The sequence below is a fragment of the Anolis sagrei genome, chromosome 2, assembly GCF_037176765.1.
Source record: "Anolis sagrei isolate rAnoSag1 chromosome 2, rAnoSag1.mat, whole genome shotgun sequence".
Classification (NCBI taxonomy): Eukaryota; Metazoa; Chordata; class Lepidosauria; order Squamata; family Dactyloidae; genus Anolis; species Anolis sagrei.
The window spans coordinates 43,635,358-43,661,275 of NC_090022.1; the positions used below are offsets into that span (position 1 = coordinate 43,635,358).

The 25,918-nt window shown below is 38.5% G+C and overlaps 1 protein-coding gene across 4 annotated transcripts in view; it reads left to right on the forward strand.

Moving 5' to 3' along the window:
• CNTN6 (contactin 6) overlaps window positions 1–25,918 on the forward strand; it is a 304,683-nt gene that overhangs the window by 143,574 nt on the left and 135,191 nt on the right. For 2 of the 4 annotated variants that reach the window (XM_060766326.2, XM_060766324.2), the window contains exon 4: window positions 1,804–1,979. The exons of 1 other annotated variant lie outside the window; for it this stretch is intronic. In XM_060766326.2, coding sequence (XP_060622309.2) covers window positions 1,804–1,979 — 176 coding nt within the window. Of the gene's footprint in view, window positions 1–1,803; window positions 1,980–9,967; window positions 10,057–25,918 lie in introns of those variants that run through there. One more of the 4 variants, XM_060766327.2, reaches the window with a different exon arrangement.

A 25,918-nucleotide genomic window follows, 5' to 3' on the forward strand; every position in this document is an offset into this window, starting at 1 on the left:
AAAAGGGTAGATTTCTTTAAAAAGGAACAAATTGAGACATCATATCTGGTCATATGAAAGGCAAATTTCCCAGCTCTTATTTTGCCTGCCAACCCCCAAAATAAAGACCATTCAATGGCTATGGGTTGAAATATGGGCAACTTTTATTAACTGTTACCTATTTAACTTTGTAACTGTATCTATTGCTAAGGGTGTCATGAACGTAGTATGGATAAAGCCAAGGTAGCATCGCTGCCTGAGCTTCCCCTCAGCTAAATAGGGCGAAGCACCTGGGTCCCCTGTTGACTTAACCCATGCAATCTTTAAGGGAAATGTGCTGGAGAAGTCTCTCCCAAGGTTGTTTAGGCCAGACTCTCCCCATTCCTAGGCTATTTGATTTCATCTCACCTTGTCTAAATGAATCACAGGTGAATGTTTCAGTTCATGACCTTCACCCCAAAGGGGGGATGCCTTGGGTGTACACCAAATTGTAAGTTCCCTTAGCTCTTTTCCGTCAAGGCCTATTTAAGACAACACCATCCCAATTTGCCCCTGAGAACAGTAAAGGGTAAGCAAAAAACCCTCCTAGAACATAGGAGGGGAAAAAATCTACCTGGCCCACAAAGGCAACCAATTAATTATACTGTTAATGAGTCTCAAGAATGAAGAGGGCCATCTGTTAACTTCTTAGGATCTGCCCCCATAAAGTAGTCCTGTCCAGAACTACTTTTCTACAGTCTCCCATTCAGAAGTGGAGGTAAACCTCTTTCCTCCTCCAGCTGTCCAGGGGGAAGGAAGCTCCTTCCTAGCAAATTCAGATGTCTTCCCCTGCTCAGGGTAGACCTTTTTTAAAAGAAAAAGATAGAGCTGCTAAGTGGCTTGTGTGAAAATACAAAACATTTCACTGTATTTTTGTATTTTTCTCATGTTTATATAAGGTAACATAATATTTTTTTCATGACCTTAATGTTTGACCTTCTCTTCTGCTCTCTTTGCCCCACAACTGTCTATTTTATGTATGGTTGCCCCTTAAAGAAGAATTTCTCTTGGGAAATTCATTTAATTGTTCCGTAAACATGATAACAACTTCAGCAGAGCATGATATGAGCTTTTACATGAGTAAGGAGTACTCTCTTTTAATAAAAGAAATTGTTAATCCACAAGATGTTTTATGCTTGTGCAAAATGTGATTATCTATAAAATACAATTTATTTTGACATTTGTAAATAGCTGTGATATGTTGCAGACACGATTCATTTTCTCTCTAACAGGCTAACAGAGACAAATCATGTTTTAAAATAACAGTGTTATCATTATTACATTATCAATCTCAAACTAGTGGGATAAACATCCTTTCCCTGCTTTCTACTTGTCCTTTGAAGTATAATTTGTTCTGATTTATATCTCTGAAATCATTCCTATAAGCAAATTTATGACACCAAATGCAAGAACTGTAAAATATTTTCAGGCAACATTTATAGTATGTTTTTTTTAAAAAAAAAATCTGTAATCACATCATTCACAGTATTGCTATTCAAATGTATGGGTTGGTTAGCATGAATAAGTTATAATTATTGTTTTGTAGACATTTGTATATTTGCTTAGGATGCACCTGTAAAAAGAAAGGATTTTTCAAACAGTAAAATTTACAGTTCAAGCTCCAAGATGGATATAAAAACCAGTCTTCAGTGAAATATAGAATAATATTCTAATATTTTACCATGGTTTTATTGTTGCAGATATGCTACAGCCCACTATTTAAAAATGAAACCTGGACAGCATCTGTAAATTATAAGTATAATTTGATTTTTTTTCTCCTCAAAGGTGGAAGCAAAATGGCACAGATATTGATCTTACCATGAGTTATCACTACAGGCTGGATGGAGGCAGCTTGGCAATCAATAACCCACATAAAAAACAGGATATTGGAACATACCAGTGTTTGGTCACAAATTCATTTGGAACAATTTTGAGCAGGAAAGCAAAACTTCAGTTTGCATGTAAGTTTTGTAAAAGAAAGCACATTTCACTTCCATATCATCTTTGGTCATTATTTTGTGTACTAAAAATAATTTATTGGGCAATTAAGACAACAGTGAAATGTTCCATTAGATGGTTGAACTTGCACATCTTTTCACTTCTCATGTTCAATTCAATCTCATCTTTTTTCAGTCAATGGCAATAATGAAAGAGATATTCACATCCTTGCAACACATAATAATTATCTACAGAAGGCTGAAAGGTCAAGAAAGATGAATACAATTACTTCTTGCTTAATAGAGTTGTTACTACCTGTGTGTGTGTTTCTGTGTGTTGCTCCCTGCAAAAACCTTTTTCATGGTCAAATTGCTGTTTGTAAGACATCTACTTCATACCATTCTTTAGGATGAAAAGTGAAGTAATCGGAAAATAATAACGATGTCCAGCAGAGTCACATAAATATAATGCACAGTAATTACCTTGACATTTAGGTTTATTAACAGGCATACTACCTATACATCCTCACCTTGAATTTGTAATTGGCATAGCACGTACCTGTCCTTTAAGCACACAACTACATATGCATGTCTGCATCTGGCAATGCAAATGCATTTAAATCTGTAAGAAAAAAAATATTTAGGGGGATTTTTAGAACTGAGTTGAACAAAGTGAAAATGGGCTAATGGAGTCACTTTATTCCCTATAACAGAGTACAGGCATCACTAACACACTGGCCAAATAGAATCCATGAATATGCAAAGAGGTCATGTAGTGTATTCAAGACAAACAGGAATGAAGTTGTAGTACAAACCTTTATAGACTAAGGGCATTTCTCCACACATACCTAAAACCCGTGCTGATACACTGAAATCAGGATAACATGAAGCCACCCTGAAGCCCCCCATTTTACCCCCTAAAATTTACTGGAAAATGTCCCTGGCCACCATGAAGACTCTTCTCATGAGAAAATGATGCCTAAAAAGATGGGAGGGATGAGGACAAAAATCTTTCAGATATGATTTGCCCTCCAATATTTCTTCCATTTGGTGTTCTATTCTCACCCTACAAACCTCTTATTATGAGGATGGTGGAAATTAGGACTGGGCGGTTTTGTTTCGTTAATTCGTAATTTGTTAAAAATTCGTTAATTTTTTGTTAACGAAGCGATAACAAACCATTCTGGAGCAGCTTAAAAATGAAACGAATTTTTCAATTCGTTTCGTAAATGCTTCGTATTTCGTTATGTATTCGTTTCGTTATTGGTTTGAGGTCGTTTCGTTATTATTTCCGCATGTCTGGGGCAAGTTTTATAGTTGTTTTTTGTTTAATTACTGAAAAAAAATTATAATATCACACCAACAGTCAACAACAGAGGGAGAGGGAAGCTTCAGATGTTCCCCCTGTCCCATTTGGAGGTTTTTTAGCATATTGCGCTGTCACGTCCACCATTAACGAATCGATTCGTTATTGTTTCGTTATTGTTTTGTAATTTTTTTACCATTTACGAAATTTTGTAAATATCGAACTTTTTTTTAAAAAAAATCGGAATTCTTTTAAATATCGAAATGCAAAAAAACCCCAAAAACGAATCGATTTTAGAAACAAATTTTTCCATTGTTACCCAGGCCTAGTGGAAATGATTTGGGGTGCCTTTTGAGTATATGAAAATCAATGGATAATGATAATGTTCTGATGAGGTCACAGACTTCCTTCTCCAGAACGAATTCTCTGCCCATCTGCAAAGTGCCCATCTGGAAAATGCCAGTCTGCTCTGTCGAGTGGGTGGAAAGGAGCCCTGAGGAAAAAAGTTGCCTCACATTTGCACAGTTGCCAAGCTCTGCTTTAAAGATTTTTGAGTTTCATAAACCAACTTTTAACAAAATTACACTGTGACAATCTTCACCATTCACATGAAACATGCAGAACAATCACAGGGTCTCTCAAACCTACACCTATTGATAAACTCTGCAAGCTAGCTGGCATTGCCCCCCCCCCCCGATGTGTGACATGAGGTTGTTGCTAAATGTGAGAGAAATGAGGTTGGACACTGTGAAAGCCATCCACTACATGGCTATCATTCTCCTCCCAGTAGACACAAATTAAGGAAAAGATTTATGAGAACTACCACTCCTCTTGGTGCCCCTCCAGCAACAGCAAGGGTATCCCTCTGGGCAATTAAACCAGGAAATCCCAAATGGATGGCCCCCCAGGAGGGTCTTCCTCTAGGGGTAAACCAAGAATGGGCAACTTTGAAGTCCCTGAACAGACTCAGAAGTGGAGTGGGCAGATCAAAAGACAACCTGGCAAAATGGCACTACCTAAAAGAATCCCACACCTTGTGTGACTATGGAGCAGAACAGACAACTCTGCATCTGTATGCTTGCCCACTTTGCCCTGCCTCATGTACAGAGGAAGAATTTTTGGAGGCTACAGACAATGCCATTGCTATTGCCCATTTTTGGTCAAAAGATATTTAGCCACCTGCACTCCTTCTATTTTTATGAGTTTTATACTAATTTATGCAATGCTTTTGATATGAAATAAACAAATAACAAGGGGGAAAGTTCCATAGGATTATATAGTTATGGTTCTCATAGACTTCCACTTCTAAAAGGTCATTGAAAATATGGAGAGCAGTAGAACCCTTTAACATTTTATTCTTTCTCTTTTAATAAGTATCTGAATGATATTTTTTTTCAAAAACTTGAAGGCAGTGGCATATTTTCCTCCTTCCTTCTTTCTCCATCCCTATCAAGGCTGCTAGCTGCACTAAGAGAGCAATTGTTTTTAATGCTCATTAATAAAATATACCGCTAAAGCCAGGCTTGTGTCACTGTTTTAGACATCAGTAAATGTATTAATTATTCATTCTTTTCTGTTCCTGTTACAAATCTCTTGTCACAGAAGGTCATACAAAGGAGACAGTAGAGGTTATGCTGGTTCACAGCCTTTTTCTATGTGTGTAAAAGTGATGACTTCTACCCATTTCTACTTGAACGGTAGTCATTTTTCAATGGAGCTTTCAAATACAAAAGCATGCAGGCTGCTAACTGAGGCCAGTGAAGATCACAGGATTTGGACACTCATGGGAACTTGTCCAAACTTGCTCTTCATTATAGGCTAACCAGATGTAGCATATCCTGAACAGATTACTGCTTAGGTCTCTAAGATTTTTCATGATTAGGTGTTCAGAAAATATATTTTAATTTTTATTGTTATTGAGATCAAGATAAAATAGAGGTGATCTTAGCTCTATGTGGGAGGGGGGAGGAAGTGATCCAGCAGGATCATTATTGAGTGCCCTGACTTGGAGTGATCCTACTTTGCCTGCAAAGTGAACTATGATTCCTGCCTCCAAGACTAACATCTTGTTTTTTGCTTTATTTTTATGTAAGATTTAATTCATTATCAGACTTATAAACCTTCCCTGATACATATTTCTAATAATTTGCAGCTGATTTGGCCTCCCAAATAATCTCCAGTGGGAGATATAGCTCACTATACAAAAGAATGTATACTTTCCATAAGCAAGGTTCTGGGTTTGGTACTTGAAATTGAAATAATCAGGTAGCAAGTGGTAGACAATACTACTGCCAGAAAATCACCAATATTAAATACTATCCTAAATCATGTTCAGTTCTGCTTTCTTTATGGTCTCTCATATGAATTGCAATGGTGTGACTAGCGGTCTGCCTGGTCCTCTGGAGGACCATCAGAAACTGAATATATCCATCCCTAGCCCATGTTTTGCTTACAGGGAAATTCATTCCCATAATTCACAGTATCAAGATTGATAAACACTATCTGTGGCATGGTCTAAGGACAACTATTTGTAGCAATCTTAATTTCTGTGACTATTATATTATGCACTATGTAGTACAACTCAAAGTGAATTTTTTTGTAGGAGCCCATGTGACTTGAATGTGTATAATTAATATAACAGTTTTGTTGTATGTTCCCCAGCCCACAATGCCCAATTATCTGGATTTTTGGTTTTTGGAGTACTTATAGTTTTTGGAGGACTTAACGCCCTTTTGGCGTGCATTGAAGTCATGTGTGTAAGCTGTATGTAAGCTTCCCGAGAGTCCTTGTACTGGTGGAAATGGTGGGAAGACAGGCAGAAGTTCTCAGGGAGAGAGGTTAGAAAACAGACAAAGAAGTAGGCTGCAGCCTTTCTCCCTGTTCAAATGATGCTGTTGGCTTTGCCTCTTCTCCTTCTTCCTTAGCATGCTGGCTCTCTATAAAGGGCTTTACAAGCTTATCTGCATTTGATCCTTTGATGTAGGAAGCACAAGACAATCATCCATGGTGCTTGCAACATCATTTCCTTATGTACTGTAATCTTTAAGACAACTAGAAACAATAAGGATTAGTTGAGTTGAAAATTACATCAGAAATAACATATTAATGCCTTTCAAATAAAAAAGAAAGTTGGTACAAATTCAAGTTTACCTAGAAGCTAATTTCAAGTGCTAGTGCTAGTGCTTTACTTATTGGAGAAGAAAATTTAGGCTAGCAATAATAGTTCCCTGGAGTACAATAATGTTCAAATGCTATATAAATATAAAGTCACATTGATTCTTTGCTCTGGATTAAATGATAATATCAATGGCAGAGTCTAAGCTCTCTTAATAATCTCTATGGTTATGAGATCAACAGAATTGATAAATGATGATGTGTTCTGCGACTAAAGGAAAAGCTCAGTATCTAGAGTAACATCTTCAGATCTTCAGATGTAACAAATTCAGTGTGGGCTATTACACTTCCCCCCTCCCCCCTCTCTCTATATATACATATGTTTTGCGTAATTGTTCATTTAATGTCACCATTAAAGAGTATCCTATGCTTCAGTCCTATACAAATCTGTTCAAATCCCAAAAATGTGTGTATTCCCAACGAATTCAGTGTGCAAGACAGTTTTAATTAACATTTATTTTAAATGCCTCTGTATTCTGCAAATAAAACAGAAAAATTAAAGAGAATGTGTTGATTTAAAAAAATACATTGTCAAATTAGCTAAAGTTATAATAGAAATCTTCATCCATTAACATATTAACATACTAAGACCCTACTAGAAAATCTGCCAAACACTGTATAGACAAACACTGTGTTTTCCATGCATTTCAATAATGTGTGAGTTTTGTGCATAATAAATCCTCAATTTCATCAAATTTTATTATAGAATCATAGAATCATAGAGTTGGAAGAGACCTCATGGGCCATCCAGTCCAACCCCCTGCCACTCCGGGGCAGAGAGTTCCACTGCTGAATGGCTCTCACAGTCAGGAAGTTCTTCCTCATGTTCAAATGGAATCTCCTTTCTTGTAGTTTGAAGCCATTGTTCCACGTCCTAGTCTCCAGGGAAGCAGAAAACAATCTTACTCCCTCCTCCCTGTGGCTTCCTCTCACATATTTATACATGGCTATCATATCTCCTCTCAGCCTTCTTTAGGCTAAAGGCCCAGCTCCTTAAGCCGCTCCTCATAGGGCTTGTATTTATATTTTTCTCCATACAAATGCTGTTTTCTCTGCAGACCATGTGGGGTGGGGTGTGTGTGTGTGTGTTTTAAAAGGGTCTATTTGAATCATAGAATCATAGAGTTGGACATAGAGTCACGGGACATCCAGTCCAACCCCCTGCCAAGAAGAAGGAATATTGTATTCAAAGCACCCCTGACAGATGGCCATCCAGCCTCGGTTTAAAGGCTTCCAAAGAAGGAGCCTCCAAAACACTCTGGGGCAGAGAGTTCCACTGCTGAATGGCTCTCACAGTCAGGAAGGTCTTCCTCATGTTCAGATGGAATCTCCTTATTAATATGTATTGTTGTAGGCTTTCACGGCTGGATTCACTGGGTTGCTGTAAAAAACTCACATCAACCCAATCGATCCATACCTAATATTTGCCCACTCACTTCACAATATTTTTAATCCCTATAAGCTCTGCCATAATTGGGTTTGGAGAGAGAGTCAGAAATGACTAGGTACATAGTATACATACCCTAACCCTAACCCTACACTATCATATAAAGCAGTTTGAAACTGCATTATATGGTTATTTTAGACTCATAATTAACTCAATTGAACTGAGATTGCTAACAGGGATTAATATAGTCCAGGGAGGGTATTTTTCAGAAATGTAGCTTATCTTCCATAAATTCGAGCTGCACTGATTTGATAGAGACAGTCCCAATTAATCTTCTGTCTTTCCACTTTTTCAACTGCTTTTAAAATGCCCTAGTTAAAATGCTGTAAACTAAATTCAAAGTGCTACGGTAGTTTACACTCAATTAACTCATAAGGAGGGTAGGAAGTCTTGCTATTCACAGTAGGCTTAGGCCAAACCAAAGTACTGTAGTCTTTCCTATCTGGCGTGTCCTTCTTCCTTAGTACCCTTTTGCCATCTTGATTAAATTCTGAATTTACTTGGCTACACATCAATTTTAATCTAAAAATACTGAATATAATATCTTTCAGAAGGCTAGAATCTAACTTGTAGTGAAGCATTTCAAAACTCCCATTGCCCACTTAACCAGTCACCAGGTTTGTCTGGTTTTTTAATCTTATTCCTATGCTTTCATCTGGTCTTTCCAGATAAACAGCTACTCACTCAAATGGTCTTCCCAAGCACTCTTTGTAGTTACCCAAGTGGTAGGATGCTACAGGAAGCACACAATTGCATGTGGGGTGGGGAAACTCAGTAAACCCAAAAGAAAACTAATAGTATGGTACAGAAAAGACTTGCAGATTGAAACTTTCCATACTCCTAGATCTCACTCTGACAGATTAATAGCTACACAGTTATTTGAGTAATCCATTGATAATCTTAAAATTAATAGTATTGGACTACTGTGCACACATAAAATGCAATAAGTATTTAACCTAGCAAAGGTGTTAAATTAGACAGTGTTGAGCCTTTGCTCATGGGTGTATATTTTGCTTGTTTGATTTTTTTTTGGCTTGGCTTGGCTTTTCCCCTGAATATCACAATGGCATTGTCTCCCGGCTTCCTATATCTAGAAGCCTGCTGTTTTTAATATAAGCCCTTTGGCAATATAGAGAAATGGCATTAAAATATGAATGTCAGAGAGGAAATAAAAAGGTACAGTTTAGATTCTGTAATCTCACTGCCAGAAATAGTAGTCAGGTATTTGTGACATCAGCCATGCTGAGAATAGGAGGAAAGATGTCTAATAATATTATGGAACTCTTTCTTCCTTCCCTTAGTTTGAGATAAAATTGAAAGGCATGTTCTTCATACATATTAACCAGTTGTGCATTATGGAAGTTATTATTATGAATGAAGGTTACATAACTCACACTTAAATGCTTGAAATTAATTCAAGTAATGGGGAATATTTTCATAATTTTAGCAATTTTAAGTAAAAGCAATTCAACATAAACAGTTTTAAGGGAAAGGTCTACATCTACTGAATGTGCTTTGTATTCTCTTAGAGATCCATGTTTTATTATTACACTGTGTACATAATTGATAATTAATATGGCAGGAGAAATACAGAAATTGTCCATTCTTCAAGATGTAAGAGGAAAGAACACAACTAGAGACCTATCAGCTTGATATAAATACAGATAATGGTTTGTGAAAGCTTCATGAAACAGTCATTCTAATAACAACCAGAAAAGTATATATTGATTAAGAGTAAGCATGGGTTTTTCAAAAACAAGTCATACCAGACAAGTCTTCTATCTTTTTCTGATGGAGTTACAAACTTGGTAGGAGCTTGTGTAGTATGCCTTGATTTCAGTAAGGTTTTTTATAAGATCCCCCATGGAGTTTTTGTGGACAAATTGGAAAAATATGAGTTGTTTGATGGCTACTGGCATATGAATTTGTAGCTGTTTTTGATGGACCATACCTGTGACAGCGCGAGTGGTGCCACCTATATATAAAACTGTTAGTTGTTAGACTTAAACTGTTGTATCATGTTTAATCCTGCCCCTTTTTACATTGCTTGTGTACAGTTGTATGGATTGGTTGCTTGTAGCTGTCAATCAGTACTGTTTGGCTCCACCTCTTCCTGCAAGAGGGGAGAACTTCCTTTCTCTTCATTCTGCCTTCAGAGATCATACCACATGGACGTCAGTAAAAGACTTCATTCTTAAAGACCCTGATTTAAGTTACCTCTTAGCACCAGTTCTGAGGTTTTACCCCTGGGACTCATGCTTTACGTCTAGATCATCCTGGACAATTGTTGAGGAGACCCAGGCGCCTTCAAGCTGGTTCTTTTGGCACCAGAGGAAGATCCTGAATCTTCAAGACATAGGCCATCTGAACTGGGGTTGTGGTTTGCTCCGGCATTCACAGCCATTGAGGAAGGAGGAAACTTGGTGAGGCTTCTCAGCTTCAAACCCCTTGGACCCCGGACTTATTGAGACTATAATGTATGTTTTCCTTCACCCCTCTAAAGTTTTCCAGCTCATTGCTTTAAAGAAATGACTTTGTGATAAATAAAACTCATTTTGAGCAATTTACATCGTTTTGGGTTTTTGGGAGTTCCAGTTTCCTAAAGGAGGGCAAGAAGCAATCCCTTGGGGGGAAAGTACCACGTCCATCCCTCCTTCATTAAGACTAATAGCCCCCAAGCACGACGGCACAATACCCAAAGATTGTTAATCCAGTATTCACTGTGATTTTAGAGAGAAGCGACAAATGAAATGCTGAAGGTTATATTTTGCACATGGTATTGTTTAATTTTTTTTTATAAATGACTTGAACAAAAAAATAGAAAATATGTTTTTTAAAAATTTGCACATGGCACCAAAGGGTAGCTTACACCTAAGAAAATAAAATAGTTCAAAATGTTTATAACAGTCTGGAAGCCTAGACCAAAATGAATTTCAAGATGAATCAAGATCTTAATTAATCAAGACAAATTAAGATGAATCAAGAACTTAATCAATCAGGACAAATTAAGATTAATCAAGATCTTAATTAATCAGGATAAATTAATTTCAAGATAAAAGTACAGTTCTATGTTTAGCCAGGAAAAAAAAATCTAATGTACCACTGCAGGATGAGTGACACTTGGGATCTTAGGAGACCATGGCTAAACATAAATGAACTGTGTGTTGAGGTGGCAAATAATAAAAGAACAGAAAATAAAAGTAGAACACGAATGCAATTGTAGGTTACATCAAAATGAATGCAATGTCCAGATTAAGGAATGTAAAACAGCTAGTGTATCCCTTATTGAAAATGTGCTTGTCCATGGAAACCCTGTTATACTGTCTCAGCTTACAAGAAAGGGAATGATAAACCTTCTCAAAGTAAATCTTACCAGGAAAACTCTGTGTTAGTGTAGATTTAACGTCACCATAAATCAGAAATGACTTGAAGAAGACATATGACAACAATATCTCACCAAACCACAGAGAGGGCACCCACCATATATAGTGGCTTACCACAGTTTAGAACCACAACAATAAGAGGCTTATCACACACAAGAAAACCAGAAAGCATATTAGATTTAAGAGTTATAAGCTGTGTTCATTTTACAGCCAATATCGTTTTGCTTCCTTTGATGGCTACTGCATTCTATTAAAGTTGTCTATGATGGGTTTCTTTGACACAATATTTATTGTTGCTGCATTATAAAGCTGTTCCTGAATATAGAGCTTCATGAGGAATTTGGAAGATATATGGTATCTTTAAAATGAGCACACTTATTTTAAAAGCACATGTAATGTTCATGTTCATAATGAGATTCCATACATGAAATACATTTATTTCATGAATATTTATTTGGTGGTTGTACGAATTACTTTATGGATCTCTCTGCCCTATCAAATCTAATTGATACTGTTTTCTGGCAACACATATAGGCAAGCCTGTGGATATTTTCTGATAGCACTTTTCATTGGGTTTCTAGTTTGCTTGTAACAGTTTGGCTTAATGACTGCAAGCTACCGTGAAGTCTAATTTGGCTACAAGGTGAAGTATATGCTTATGGACAGATAGATAGATCTGGACTTTCCCTGTAAACATGTTTAAACCACACTGTGGTATAAAAAACTATGAATATTTTCCAAATAAGAAGTAGTCAAAACAAATAATGTTGAGAAATGGAAGGGGGGGGGGAGGAAAGGCATGTACAAAAGTACGACTCATAACTATTCATGGAGAGTGGGAATAGCAAACCAAATATTATTTAAAATAACCAATATGTCAAGGAGGCAAAATGAGGTTGCTTCTTAATACATGCAAATCACTCTGTCTCAAGCTCTATCACTAATCAGTGAAAGGGATGATGGTTCCTATTTAACTCAGTTCACTTCCATTGCCATGTGAAAGTCACTTGTCTGTCACCAACCATGATTTCAGCTTGTTAATTTCAAGACATATTGACAAGCACTTTAATTCGCATACAAGATTAATGGGCTTCACAAGGAAGCAATACCCCAGAGTCAGACAGTCCTTTCACACTTGTAAATTGTCCACATTGTAAAATGCTTTTCCTCCGGTTGTTAACTGGGCTCGAGCTGTTAATAAAGGAGCTTTTGTTTGGCATCTCAGGGTGAGATTTCAATAGGTTGTATTGCAGAGTAAGCACAAACATTCCTCCCCTCCTTGAGAGCAACTGTGTTGAAGCTTCTTGCTACTTACTCCCCAGAAAAGCCAATGAAGTTTTATAATGCTGCCTCCTCATTTTTTTCAGAACTATAGTGCTGACAAGTCTGGATCTATACCAAACTTGGACACATTCCCAAAGACTGGAAGAGCTGCAAGCGAGATTGGGACTTTTGAGAGTCATTGGATTACTTTGCAGTAGGAGCTGTGTTCAATAGGAAAATGAAACACTTTCAAATGATCTGCAAAGGAGAAATAAAATGAGTAGTACATAGGACCTTATCACGAAGGCCTGGCAGGGGCATGGAGGAGCCACCGCTCCATGTCCCGCATTGCCTGCCTTACCGCCTCCTCCCTTACCTTCCCTCCCCACTTGTTGCTGCCTGGCTTCCCCCTCTTTCAGGGAAGGCAACACAGGAAGGCTGCCATGTTGCCATGGCAGTGGCAAAATGCATTGCTTTCTCTCACATGGCAGTGGCAAAATTCAATGCCTTACATACGTACACCAAATCACAAAAGGGATGAGCAAGGGATAGTGCAAATAGTGTACCATAGGGTCAGAGAAGTGGGTGAAGTACAAAACAGAGTACTATCTGGAGACCTAGAGACTGGGCATATAACTACATTTCTAATCAGAACACATAAAAATAGGATAAAGCTACACTCTTAGTCAATTAGAAGGTCTTAGATGATGTGTGCCACCAGGAATCTGGAACCTACCTCTCTGTCCTCTCAGCTAAGGTGCTAGCCCAAACATGGTCCTGCATTTTTCTTCCAAGATCAGATGTAAACCTTTTACATGTGGTTGTTATTACTATGATTATCATTTGAAACACAACAAAATGAGTTCACAGCAGACAAGATCACTCTGCTGGCTGTTGTATTGGATCACACATCGGACATTTCCCAAGTGTCTAGGACTGTGTGATGTATCGGTGAATAATAAGTGCAAATCCCAGTAAGGTGGCCTTCTGCAGCTGGTAGATGGTAATTTTGTCAGCGCTGATTGTGTTTAAGTGCAGGCCAAGGTCTTTAGGCATTGCACCCAGTGTGCCGAACACTACTGGGGCCACCTTTACTGGCTTGTGCCAGAGTCTTTGCAGTTTGATCTTTAAACCTCATATTGTTTCAGCTTTTCCAGTTGTTTCTCTTCAATCCTGATGTCACCTGGGATTGCAACATTGACGATCCATACTTTTTTTTAACATGATTGTGAGGTGAGGAGTCTTGTGCTCCAAAACTATGTCAGTTATTATTATTATTATTATTATTATTATACCATGCTTTATCTGCCTCAAAGGGGAATAAAAGTGGCTTAACATAAAAGCATCAGTATAAGCATTTAAAATATACAAATATAGCAAAGGATAACAAGCAAATATAAATATTTTAAATATTAAAATATAAACAGTATTAAAAAAATCCCAGTAAAGAATCATTAAAACAAAGTCAAAGTTAAAAGTTAAAAACTATAAGAGTTACTGCAATGCCATGAAACTTCATCTCTTTGCATGAGGCTTCACAACTTCATCATGTGTTGCCATAGCTTTGTATTATTGAATTATGAGCATTTTTCAGGTAATTAGTCATAGATGTAACACTGCTTCTCTGTCCCAGACTGCTTCTACCTTGAGTACAGAATCATATCTCATTCATTCTATTAGCAATCTCTATCTTAATACTGAATCTAAGGACATTATCACATGAATCTTGTAACATGAGCAGGCATGTAGCCGGGGGGGGGGGGGGGGGGGGGGCTTGAGGGGCTTCACCCCCCCCCCCCCTGAAATTCTCATGGTGGTTTGCGAAAAGGCCTTACTGGTGCATTATTTAAACTGTTATGTTTATTCATTTCATGATCTGATCACCATACTCAATATATCCCATATGCATGGGGGCATTGGGGTAATGATACAAAAGGTTTGCTAGGCTAGACCCTCTTTCACTCAGACTCAGCCCCCCCCCCCGAAACTCAGCCCTCCCCCTGAACCCCCCCTGAAAAAAATTCAGCCCCCCCCCCCCCCGAAATGAAATCCTGGCTACGGGCCTGACATGAGCTGCAGCCTCCTCAACCACAAATGGAATCACTTACCAGTGGTGAGTGAGTGCCACGGAGTAGCAGTTTAGTGCAATAAAGTTCTGACTGTTTTATAAGAAAATAGGTCTCCTTCATATGATTTGCTTGTTATCCTTTGCTTTTAAATTGAAATGTTTTAATGCTATAGGAATTTTATTTTCATTTTAACCACAATTTTTTATATGTTCTCATCAGTAGGTTTTTAATTTATGTCTATTTTGTTGGCTACTTTGAGTCCCAGTTCAGGTACAAATGAGTGGTTGAGAAGAAAGTGGGATTTAAAAAAGAACTGGGTTGTTGTAGGTTTTTTTCGGGCTATATGGCCATGTTCTAGAGGCATTCTCTCCTGACCTTTTGCCTGCATCTATGGCAAGCATCCTCAGAGGTAGTGAGGTCTATTGGAATTAGGAAAGCCTTCGACAATACATTAAAAAAAGAACTGTTGGCACTTCATATCTGTATCCACAAATTCAAGCAACCATAGATTGAAAATATTGGGCGGGATTGGGGGGGGGGGGAGTCCAAAAAGTAAACCTTGATTTCTCCATATGCTGAACACTACAATGACATGTAGTTAGACCCTGCTATAACCTCCTGTCATCTCAAAGACCCTCTGGCACTTGTTTGAGTTGTTCTCCATTGTATATAAAGAATGTCATTTTATTATGCTGTTGCATATAATGGGACTTGAGCATCCACAGAATTTTGGTATCTGCTCTGGGTCATGGAACCCAAGCCCAGTGGATACTGAGGGTCCACTGTAATGTAATCATAAAATGGAATCTAAGCTAATATATCACTTTGGCAAAGATAGAGAAGAAAATGAAAATCAAGGATGTTTTTCACAGTAGTCTATATAGAAGATATTTTGGACAGAGATGCAAATCCTAATTTGATAGTCTTTTATGGCAAATGGAAATTGATTAAAGAAAACAGGCTTTTGTTGATGTTGTTGGAGGTTGTAATGGTGGTTTTAGTGAGAATTTATGTAGTTTGGGAGAGGTTTCTATAAATGCATGGTATTTGCAAATGTTATAGCAGTTGTCTTCTTGTCTCAACTAGTAGATTTCTGAGGCTAAATTGTTTGTATCTTTGTGATCAATCAGTCTGTCATGTTCTGCTCACTTTGGGTATGTATTTAGCATTGAAATCCCAAAAAACCATGATGGGGCAAGGGAGGATTTGGCATCTTATCTCATATTACAGAATCATGCATGTATTTGTGATAGAAAGAGAGTGAATCTGAAATATTCAACAAATATAAAAGCTCACTTTTTGTCTGATTACCATTATTTCCCCATGTTTTTTACCTTTGAATGCACACAAATTTCATGGGCAAGCATAGTTCACAATATCACTATCCTTTAGGAAAAGTCAGCAAACTCATAGCATATGTTTGGAAACAGAAAATGGGAAAATCAATGCATTTAAATCAGATCAGATATTCTGCAGTGTACAAAGCTGTGCATGCATGGATTTATTTGCAGCTGGCTTTTGTAAGGCCTTTGGTCTGAGTGGCAGCCTGTTGGGCTGTGCACACATATCCAGGTTGAAATTTACTGTTCATGCTATTGTTTGATCACAACTGAAAGACACCACAACATCACATTTCCTTTCTTGGAATAAATCTTGAGCTGATTATTGCAAATGGTGTGTGCTGATCTCCTTACCTGGGAAATTCATATCTTAATGGAATACAACACTCATGATTGAGAAACGGCAGTGAGGAAAGTATTAATTTAGAGTTCTCTTTTCATTTATATGAGTAACATGTTTCTTGGATTTTTTCTGGAAATCTTGGTGTAACGTTTGGTGGAATTCAGAAGATAAGCATGTGGGCATCATTCAAAGTATCTCTTAGATTGGGGTGGCTGGTATTCCTAAGATTACCCACATGTGGGCTATACCAACCATTAACAGCTTCCCAAAGTTTCAGTGAATGTTTTCTTCCCCATTCTTACCTGGAGATACTTGAGATAAAAGTGGGATATGGAGAACATTTAGTTTACCAATGAGATTCCATGTGCTGTGCAGACTTTGCCCACCTAATACATGAAATTCAAATATGAAAAAAAAAACCCTTCAAACTATAGATGACATAGCCTTGCTCAGGAAGGGCTGGGAAAATATTGGTAGTACAAGAAAGGTGTCCTCACCATCTTAAATTAGTACAGAAATTTGATTCATTATTATTACTCTTGTTTATAATATATATGATATACACAGATATAGGATGGGTGACACCTGGCTTGGAAACAGGCCATGCGAAAGCTGAACATGAATACATGTGAAAGCTCACCAGCTTGATGCAACAACTAAAAGATCCAGTTCAATTCAAGGATGCATTAGCAATGGTGTCCACACTGAAGGAAGTGATGGTTCCACTCTATTCCACTTTGGTCAGTCCTCGCCTAGAATGCTGTGTCCAGTTCTGGGGATCAGAATTCAAGAAAGATATTGAAAAACTGGAAGGTATCCAGAGAAATAGTCAAAAGTCTGGAAACCAAGGAGCAGCTTAGGGATCTCAGTATGTTGTTTAGGTTTGAGGAACGAAGACTGAGATGGGACATAAGAATCATGTTTAAATATTGAAAGGATGTTACACTGAGGAGGAGGCAAACCACTTTGCTTTACTTTGGAGACTAGGGGTGCATATACAAAGGCCATATAATGCAGCTTGAAGCCTGCTTGGGGGCAGGCTATCCAAAAATACACACCTCCAATGCACCCACAAGCCTGAAACTCCATGTTAAAAAACTCACCAGAAAGACTAGAATATGTCAGACAATGAGTTGTAGCTGGCCAGAGTATATCCCATACAGAGCTTGGAACTGGGTTCAGAAAATGTGGAGTGCTTGTCAAGACACCACTAGTGCATCTTAAAAAGCCAAAGCATTTGGAAATGAGTACTACCATGGGTACTCCCATGAGAGAGAAACCACATCATTACCATGGAGACTTTTGCTTTCTGATCATTTCTTCTCATTTCCGGTGTCCTACCATAATCCAGTGCTGATTCCAAATGGACAAGGTGATGTGCATTACTGCATCTGAGCAAACTGATTAAGGAAAAATTTCTGAGTATTGTCGAAGGCTTTCATGGCCGGAATCACTGGGTTGTTGTAGGTTTTTTCGGACTATATGGCCATGTTCTACAGGCATATTTCTGAGCTTGGTTCGGATCTTCAATCAGGAGGTAGTGTGGCCACCATCTCAGTTGGGGGGTGCTGCAAGAGGGACCCTGGGGCCTGAGTATTGCCATTCAGCTTTGCTGCCTGCTCAGCCCTGGGCTTACCCACGAGGAGACCTGCAGCCACACCCTCATTCCAGCCAGCTGACCCAGCAGCCTCCAAAGAGATAACATAAAAGGTCTGACCTAGGGGCCTGGAAGAGTTTTGTTGGGATCTGCTGCAAGAGGGACCCTGGGGCCTGAGTATTGCTATCCAGCATTTGCTGCCTGCTTAGCCCTGGGCTTATCCACGAGGAGACCTGCAGCCACACCCTCATTCCAGTCAGCTGACCCAGCAGGGAGAGAACATGGCCCCCACAACCTCACCGTGCTGCTACTTTAATGGCCGCGCCACCCATTGCCCAGCTGCCGGAATACCTGCGCCGGGTGCCTCCATAGCCATGCTGCCCATCATTGGGATATTGGAACACATGTGTGGGCGCTCGTTTCGGGGTTCCCCTGCCTCTCCTGTCCCTTCAGACCACTTTTTCCATCAACCCACTTTGGTTGGGATTCAATGTTTACTTTTAAGCTCTTTTTTGTATTTATATTTGAATTTATATTCGAGTCCTGCGGGAGATGCTAGCGGGGTACAAATAAAGTTAATAATAATAATAATAATAATAATAATAATAATAATTGTATGTTTACTTTTAAGCTTTTTTGTTGTATTTCTATTTTAATTACTTCTAAACTTGTTATTGTATTTATATTTGAATTATTATCTCATGTTTATTATTGTATGTTTAAAATCATAGTTGTTCTGGTTCCACTAATATTTCAGCCACTCCTTTTAATGAAAATAATTAACTGAGAAATGGCAAAACTTAAAGTACCCATATTCCTCACTCCCACAAAGTTGCTTATGTATCTTTTTCTCCTTCACCGTGCAGGGTTCATCTACACCAGGCATGGTTGAACTTTGGCTCTCCTGGTGTTTTGGCATTAATCTCCCAGAAATCCCAGCCAGCTTACTGGCTGCTAGGAATTGTGGGAGTTAAAGTCCAAAACATCCAGAGGGCCAACGTTTTTGCTATAGTTACAATATAGAACCCATCAAATTTTTGAAACATTTTAGAAACAATTTTCCTCCCCAACCTCTAATTTTCCAATGAGTATTGAAACATTTTTTCATTGATCACACAGGCCTAGTAGCCACCGCAAAGTGAAACCTGTTCATTTTAATCCACCTCCAAAGTGTATTATAGTATCAGCGTAGAAGCACTCTAAGTCATGGAGAAATGGATTCAAATTGCAGGAAGAGAGATTCCATCTAAACCAGTGGTTCTCAATCTGTGAGTCTCCAGGTGTTTTGGCCTACAAGTCCCAGAAACCCTAGCTAATTTACCAGCTGTTAGGATTTCTGGAAGTTGAAGGCTAAAACATCTGGGGACCCACAGGTTGAGAACTGCTGATTTAAACACGAGGAAGGAATTCCTGACGGTAAGAGTTGTTTGACAGTGGAATATGTTACCTTGGAATATGTTGGAGTCTCCTTCTCTGAAAGTTTTTAAACAGAATGTGTATGGCAATCTATTGGGAGTACTTTGATTTGTTTTCCTATATGACAGGGGGTTGGACTCCATGGTGCTTGTGATCTCTTTCTGCTCTATGATTCTATGGTAACTGTATCTGAAGGAGACTGTTTTATGAAAAAGGAACCAGAAATCTATTGAAATGAAAAGTTAGGTTATGTGTTTCATGCCTGAGATGCTAAAGTTATTTTTTGCCTATGTATGGCAAGCACTGTTAGTTACTTGGATGATACAAGCCTGAGAAATTCAAGAGCAAACCTTGTCTCCTCAGACTTCAACTGATATAAGCATCTGCTCCAGAGAAGACATCAAAGGACAGTTGATAAGAGCTGGGAACTATAAAAGGGCCTGTCTACAATGCGGTATTATGCCATTTGAAACTGTATTTTATGGTAGTGTACATGGGGCCAAAGACAAGTATGATGGATGGCTTGCCATGAAGTCTACTTGTCTTTGGACCACAAAGGTAATACTGCCTGCTTGTAGGTCAGTGAAGGGATCTCTCTGCTACTGAACCAGGGCTCCCAGCAGTTAAATGAAAAATGTAAAACTGTCCAACTTGCCATATATCCTTTTCTGAACATATTTGCCACAAAGCTTTAAACCTTTCTCACAGGTATGGTTATTTCTCATGGTCCCAAAATGAACTGTTTATTTTTGGCAAAACAACTGTGTTTTGCCAGAATGGACAAATACTGGAAAATTTTATTTCTGCTACTACTTGTATTTCTACTACTGTTTTTAATGCATTGTGATTACAATATATTGAATCTTGATAGTTTACTAACTTTCTTTTTTTTAGCACTATGGTGTATGAGATTTTAAAGAGTTTATTTTGTGTTGTTTCTGGAAAAATCCCAACTGGAAACCCCAGAGAGCCATTGTCAGTCAGTGTCAACAAAGTGAGCCAAGTAGATTAATGGACTGAATATAAAGCAGCCTCAACTATTTCTTTGTCAATTTCCGAGCATTTTTGGAGGTGGGGGGTGGCTTAATTTGCAAGTGAAATTTTACCTCATATTTTGAATTAAGGCATGCGGAATATTACAATATACATTCTGTTGGTGGAAACAAATATTTAAATTTTTAAGTATTGAAGAGGTGCATGACCATCTAAGGAGAATCATGAAATCTTGACCACGTCTAAACTTCAGCCTGTTTGTTTAGTACTGGATTTTTGCTGTATATATAAGATTACTTGTGTATATAACATTCTGTCACAATACAGTCATAATGTAGGCTTCATAAAGTGCACTTAGAAAAGCAATAGATGTTATTGAAGTATTGTTAGAAAGAAAACATATATAGGTCTCAAAGCAGTTAGGTTTTTATCAATAAATTTAATATTTCTGAAGGTTAAAACCAGCCTCTTTATTTGCAGTGTGGTAAAGTTCCCTTTACTGTCCTAGATTCCAATAAATTGTTGAATGTAATATCCACCACATCCACAAGAGATTTTCATTTTATTTTTTGGTACAAGAAACACAAAAGACCAGAGGGCTGAAAAATGTGTGCTGGGAAGGGGAAAGGAATCAATCACTAGTAACAGCTGCTGTGCTTTTATTTTATTTTGTAATTTGAATGTTAGGTGGCCTCTAGTTTTCTAATCACTCATTGAAATGTTAGGGATATATTTGGTTGCAGAAAGGCCTTCTTCAACCTGGAACCTTACAGTTTTTTGGCCTTCTGTTTCCATCATTCCAATGGAGAATGCTGGAGAGAGATAGTGAAAACTACCTCTGGAAGTTGTGTGGGTTAAGTGCAAATCTTGCTATGCTGGCTGGGGATGACGGAGTTGCAATTGAAAACAGCTAGAAGGCATCAAGTTCAGGAAGGCTGCAGAATATTTCTGTGGTATCCCTTAATCTAGTGAGGCCACCTGAAATATCTGCACAGCTTTTTCCTGCATCTTCTTGTGGGAAAAGAGGGAGTGGATCAAACTACCTTAACCTCATGTATACATGCCTAAGGTCATCCACTGAATTTTCATGTCTAACTCTCAAACCACTACACCATTGTGTCTCTCAAATATATATAATATCAAAATTAATAAGGACATGGAGCTCAATCCATACTCCTACCCCCCCCTCTCAACTTGGTTTCATTTATTATTTAGATTTTATGGTTATATTTTATATGAATATATATCTTCATATTTATATTTTTCAGATAGATGTTTTCCATGTCCTAGGGCAGTTCTAGTTAGTCTGTGGTAGCAAGAGCAGCAGTGAGCCTTTTCACATAACTCTTTTGTGTATATCAGTTCCATTGAAGTGTCTTATTACCTCCGCTTTTCAAGTATTTTGGAGGGGGCGGGATATATTCAGTTATAATTGCTGAAAGCCTTGCAAAAGAAAGTTTCATGAAAGCACGAAACTCTTTTGGTTTATCCTGATTGTTTCTAACAAATCTGTGTTGATTACTATTCATAATCCAGTTTCTCTTCCAGCATGTAAAGAACCAAATAGTTGTATGATTTGGTTTAATTCCGTCTCTAGAATTGAAGAACCGCTAATCAGCCTGTAATTCCCTGTTTTCTTCCTTTCATTTTTAAACCCTCGATAATATATTCACTCTTGTGCAGGCTTTTGGGGGGGTTTCACCAGCTAACACCTTCTGAATCACTGAGTAGCTACCATAAGGCCTCACTATGTGGATTTTTTTTTTGCATATACTGAAATTTGCTTTGTTATCCTGTCATCCTACAAATCCATGGGGCAGCCAGTATTTATTTGCACATAGTCAGACACTGAAATCCCTTGGATTTCCTGCAGGCTAATAAAATAGGGAGGAGGATAGAGCAATTCGATAAACTATGGCCTAAATCAATGTGCAGTAGCTATGCTAATAAATCAAAAAAGTTTTGTATGGTCTACACACTATTAAATATTAAAGCAGGATTCAGTGAAAATACAGGTGAATACTCCTTGGGGTAGCGTTAATGCACATGCCAGAAATCAACCTTGAAGTGGGAGAAATTCATCTCTAGCCCATACTCTAAATCCAAGAAGTTTAGCACATGGAGAAGATCAGAAAAGTGGCTCTTTGAATGCTCTCATCTAAGATTAACAGGAGGAAGAGAGGAAGAGTGGAAAAGAAATGTAGCAACTCCTTTATGTCTAAGTGGTTTTTATTTTAGCATGAGCTTTTATGGATATACCCCTTCATCACATGGACCATGAAAAGCGTGGCAGACCATCTGTCTAACAGAAGGGATTCATACATGTGTTTCCCTCTTCAGTTTTCCCTTGATTCAAACTATCACACGGAGAATCCTAAGAGAAAACATCAATATCTAGAACCAAGATTACCACCATGGTGGCCAGAAGTAGTTTAATGTCATGTGATGAGTTCCATGCCTCTCCCTGCTTGAAAGACCACATTCCTCCTGGAGTAGAGGTGGTGTTTTTGGGAAACCTTGCCCAACTTTGTCAAAGGGCTTTGTAAAGTTGTACCAATCTTTCAGATCTTTATAATGGTCAGATAATGTTGGTGTATGAATTCAATACTGATAAATTGCTTTACCAAAAAGCAGTTTTCTTTTATTCAAAAAAGAGATTCCTTTTGTAACAATAACAATTCTTTATTGATTAGTCAAATTTGACCATATCAAAACATGCAAAACATGCAAAAACATACACACTTGCCCATACATACAGTAAAACCATATATGAATACAAGACATCCCGGCCTACTGGCCTGTCAACCCACTCCTAAATGATTGTGCAACTACAAGATAAAAAAATTAAAAGATTAAAAATTGATTCATTCCTTAAAGTAGGGTTTGGGCAGGGGCGTGGGTAGGTAAAACTAGTGGCATGTCCATATTAAGTTTTTAAGTTTGAATTTTGTTGATGTAATATGCATAGTAGTAAGGTCTCAGATGGATATACATGTAGTGTGTCATGAATCCATTGTCTAATACTTTTACCAATTGATTGGAATTTGCGGCCATAGTTCAATTCAGTTCTTTCTCTCTCTAGTCTTTGTAATTTTCTTATTCGATAATGGCAATCTTTAAACCCCATATTGTATATCTAGAAAAAACTCCTATACGGTTTCTAGGGATACATTGGATTTATGCAGCTGTCCTATGCAGACCAATAAAGAATGGTTCTTAGAATTAATCACGCTTAAACTCTCACTGGAAGCTAGGATTACTAAAATGAAGTTGTTGTTCTTTGGACACATGATGACATGATATGAGTCATTGGAAAATATGATAATGTTTGGTAAAGTGAAAGGCAATAAAAGAGAAACACTGCATTACAAGTAGAAACTGTAGATTCAATCAAGCAAGTCACAACATAGAGGACCTGAGCTGGGAAGTGAGTCACTGGGGTCTTGTAGGTCTCTTATTTACAGGATTGCTATAAGTGAAAGCCAATTTGATAGTAATTAACAACAACAACAACAAATGTTGAAGACTTGCATGGGAATATGCCTTTAAAAAAAGCTTTAGGTTGTATCTACACCTACCAAAATAATCCAGAGATCTAGAACTCCAAAGGATAAAATACAGGAGCACACAGAACCCTTTTTTCATCCAGACACTTGGCAATGAGGCCACTGCCATTGTTTCACCAGTCAAAAGCAACATCCTGGCAGAGCCTTGCTGATGTTGCATCAGGTGAGGTCACAAGAAGCAATCGCTCTGGAACAAATTGTGCTTCTTCTTGTGCCAGATTAGTGGTGAAAGAATAGCCTCTTCAGAGAAACCAGCTATATATCATGTAGATCAGTGGTTCTCAACCTGTGGGTCCCCAGATGTTTTGGCCTTCAACTCCATGAAATCCTACCAGCTGATAAACTGGCTGGAATTTCTGGGAGTTGTAGGCCAAAACACCTGGAGAGAACCACTAATGTAGACTACTCACAGTAGCTACAAAGAGAGTATTTTTTTAATTTGGCCCATGTAGGCCCAGCTACACTGCCAAATAAGATCCAGATTATCAGCTTTGAACTGGATTATATGACAATGTAGACTCATATAATCAAGTTGTAAGAAGATAATCTGGATTATCTGATGTGATAATCTGGATTATATTATTTTGAGTAGGCATGTATTGAATTGCACTAACAGAAATAACAGGAAATTGTCCTTTGACTGTGACACTTGTTCCAAATCATAGAATCATAGAATCAAAGAGTTGGAAGAGACCTCAAGGGCCATCCAGTCCAACCCCCTGCCAAGAAGCAGGAATATTGCATTCAAATCACCCCTGACAGATGGCCATCCAGCCTCTGCTTAAAAGCTTCCAAAGAAGGAGCCTCCACCACACTCCGGGGCAGAGAGTTCCACTGCTGAACGGCTCTCACAGTCAGGAAGTTCTTCCTAATGTTCAGATGGAATCTCCTCTCTTGTAGTTTGAAGCCATTGTTCCGCGTCCTAGTCTCCAAGGAAGCAGAAAACAAGCTTGCTCCCTCCTCCCTGTGGCTTCCTCTCACATATTTATACATGGCTATCATATCTCCTCTCAGCCTTCTCTTCTTCAGGCTAAACATGCCCAGTTCCCTAAGCCGCTCCTCATAGGGCTTGTTCTCCAGACCCTTGATCATTTTAGTCGCCCTCCTCTGGACACATTCCAGCTTGTCAATATCTCTCTTGAATTGTGGTGCCCAGAATTGGACACAATATTCCAGATGTGGTCTAACCAAAGCAGAATAGAGGGGTAGCATTACTTCCTTAGATCTAGACACTATGCTCCTATTGATGCAGGCCAAAATCCCATTGGCTTTTTTTGCCGCCACATCACATTGTTGGCTCATGTTTAACTTGTTGTCTACGAGGACTCCAAGATCTTTTTCACACGTACTGCTCTCGAGCCAGGCGTCCCCCATTCTGTATCTTTGCATTTCATTTTTTCTGCCAAAGTGGAATATCTTGCATTTGTCACTGTTGAACTTCATTTTGTTAGTTTTGGCCCATCTCTCTAATCTGTCAAGATCGTTTTGAATTCTGCTCCTGTCCTCTGGACTATTGGCTATCCCTCCCAATTTGGTGTCGTCTGCAAACTTGATGATCATGCCTTCTAGCCCTTCATCTAAGTCATTAATAAAGATGTTGAACAGGACCGGGCCCAGGACGGAACCCTGCGGCACTCCGCTCGTCACTTCTTTCCAAGATGAAGAGGAAGCATTAGTGAGCACTCTCTGTGTTCGTCCACTTAACCAATTACAGATCCACCTCACTGTAGTTTTGCCTAGCCCACATTGGACTAGTTTCCTTGCCAGAAGGTCATGGGGGACCTTGTCGAAGGCTTTACTGAAATCCAGGTACGCTACATCCACGGCATTCCCCGCATCTACCCAGCTTGTAGCTCTATCGAAGAAAGAGATCAGATTAGTCTGGCATGACTTGTTTTTGATAAATCCATGTTGACTATTAGCGATGACTGCATTTGTTTCTAAGTGTTTGCAGACCGCTTCCTTAACAATCTTTTCCAGAATTTTGCCCGGTATCGACGTGAGGCTGACCGGACGGTAGTTGTTTGGGTCGTCCTTTTTTCCCTTCTTGAAGATTGGGACCACAT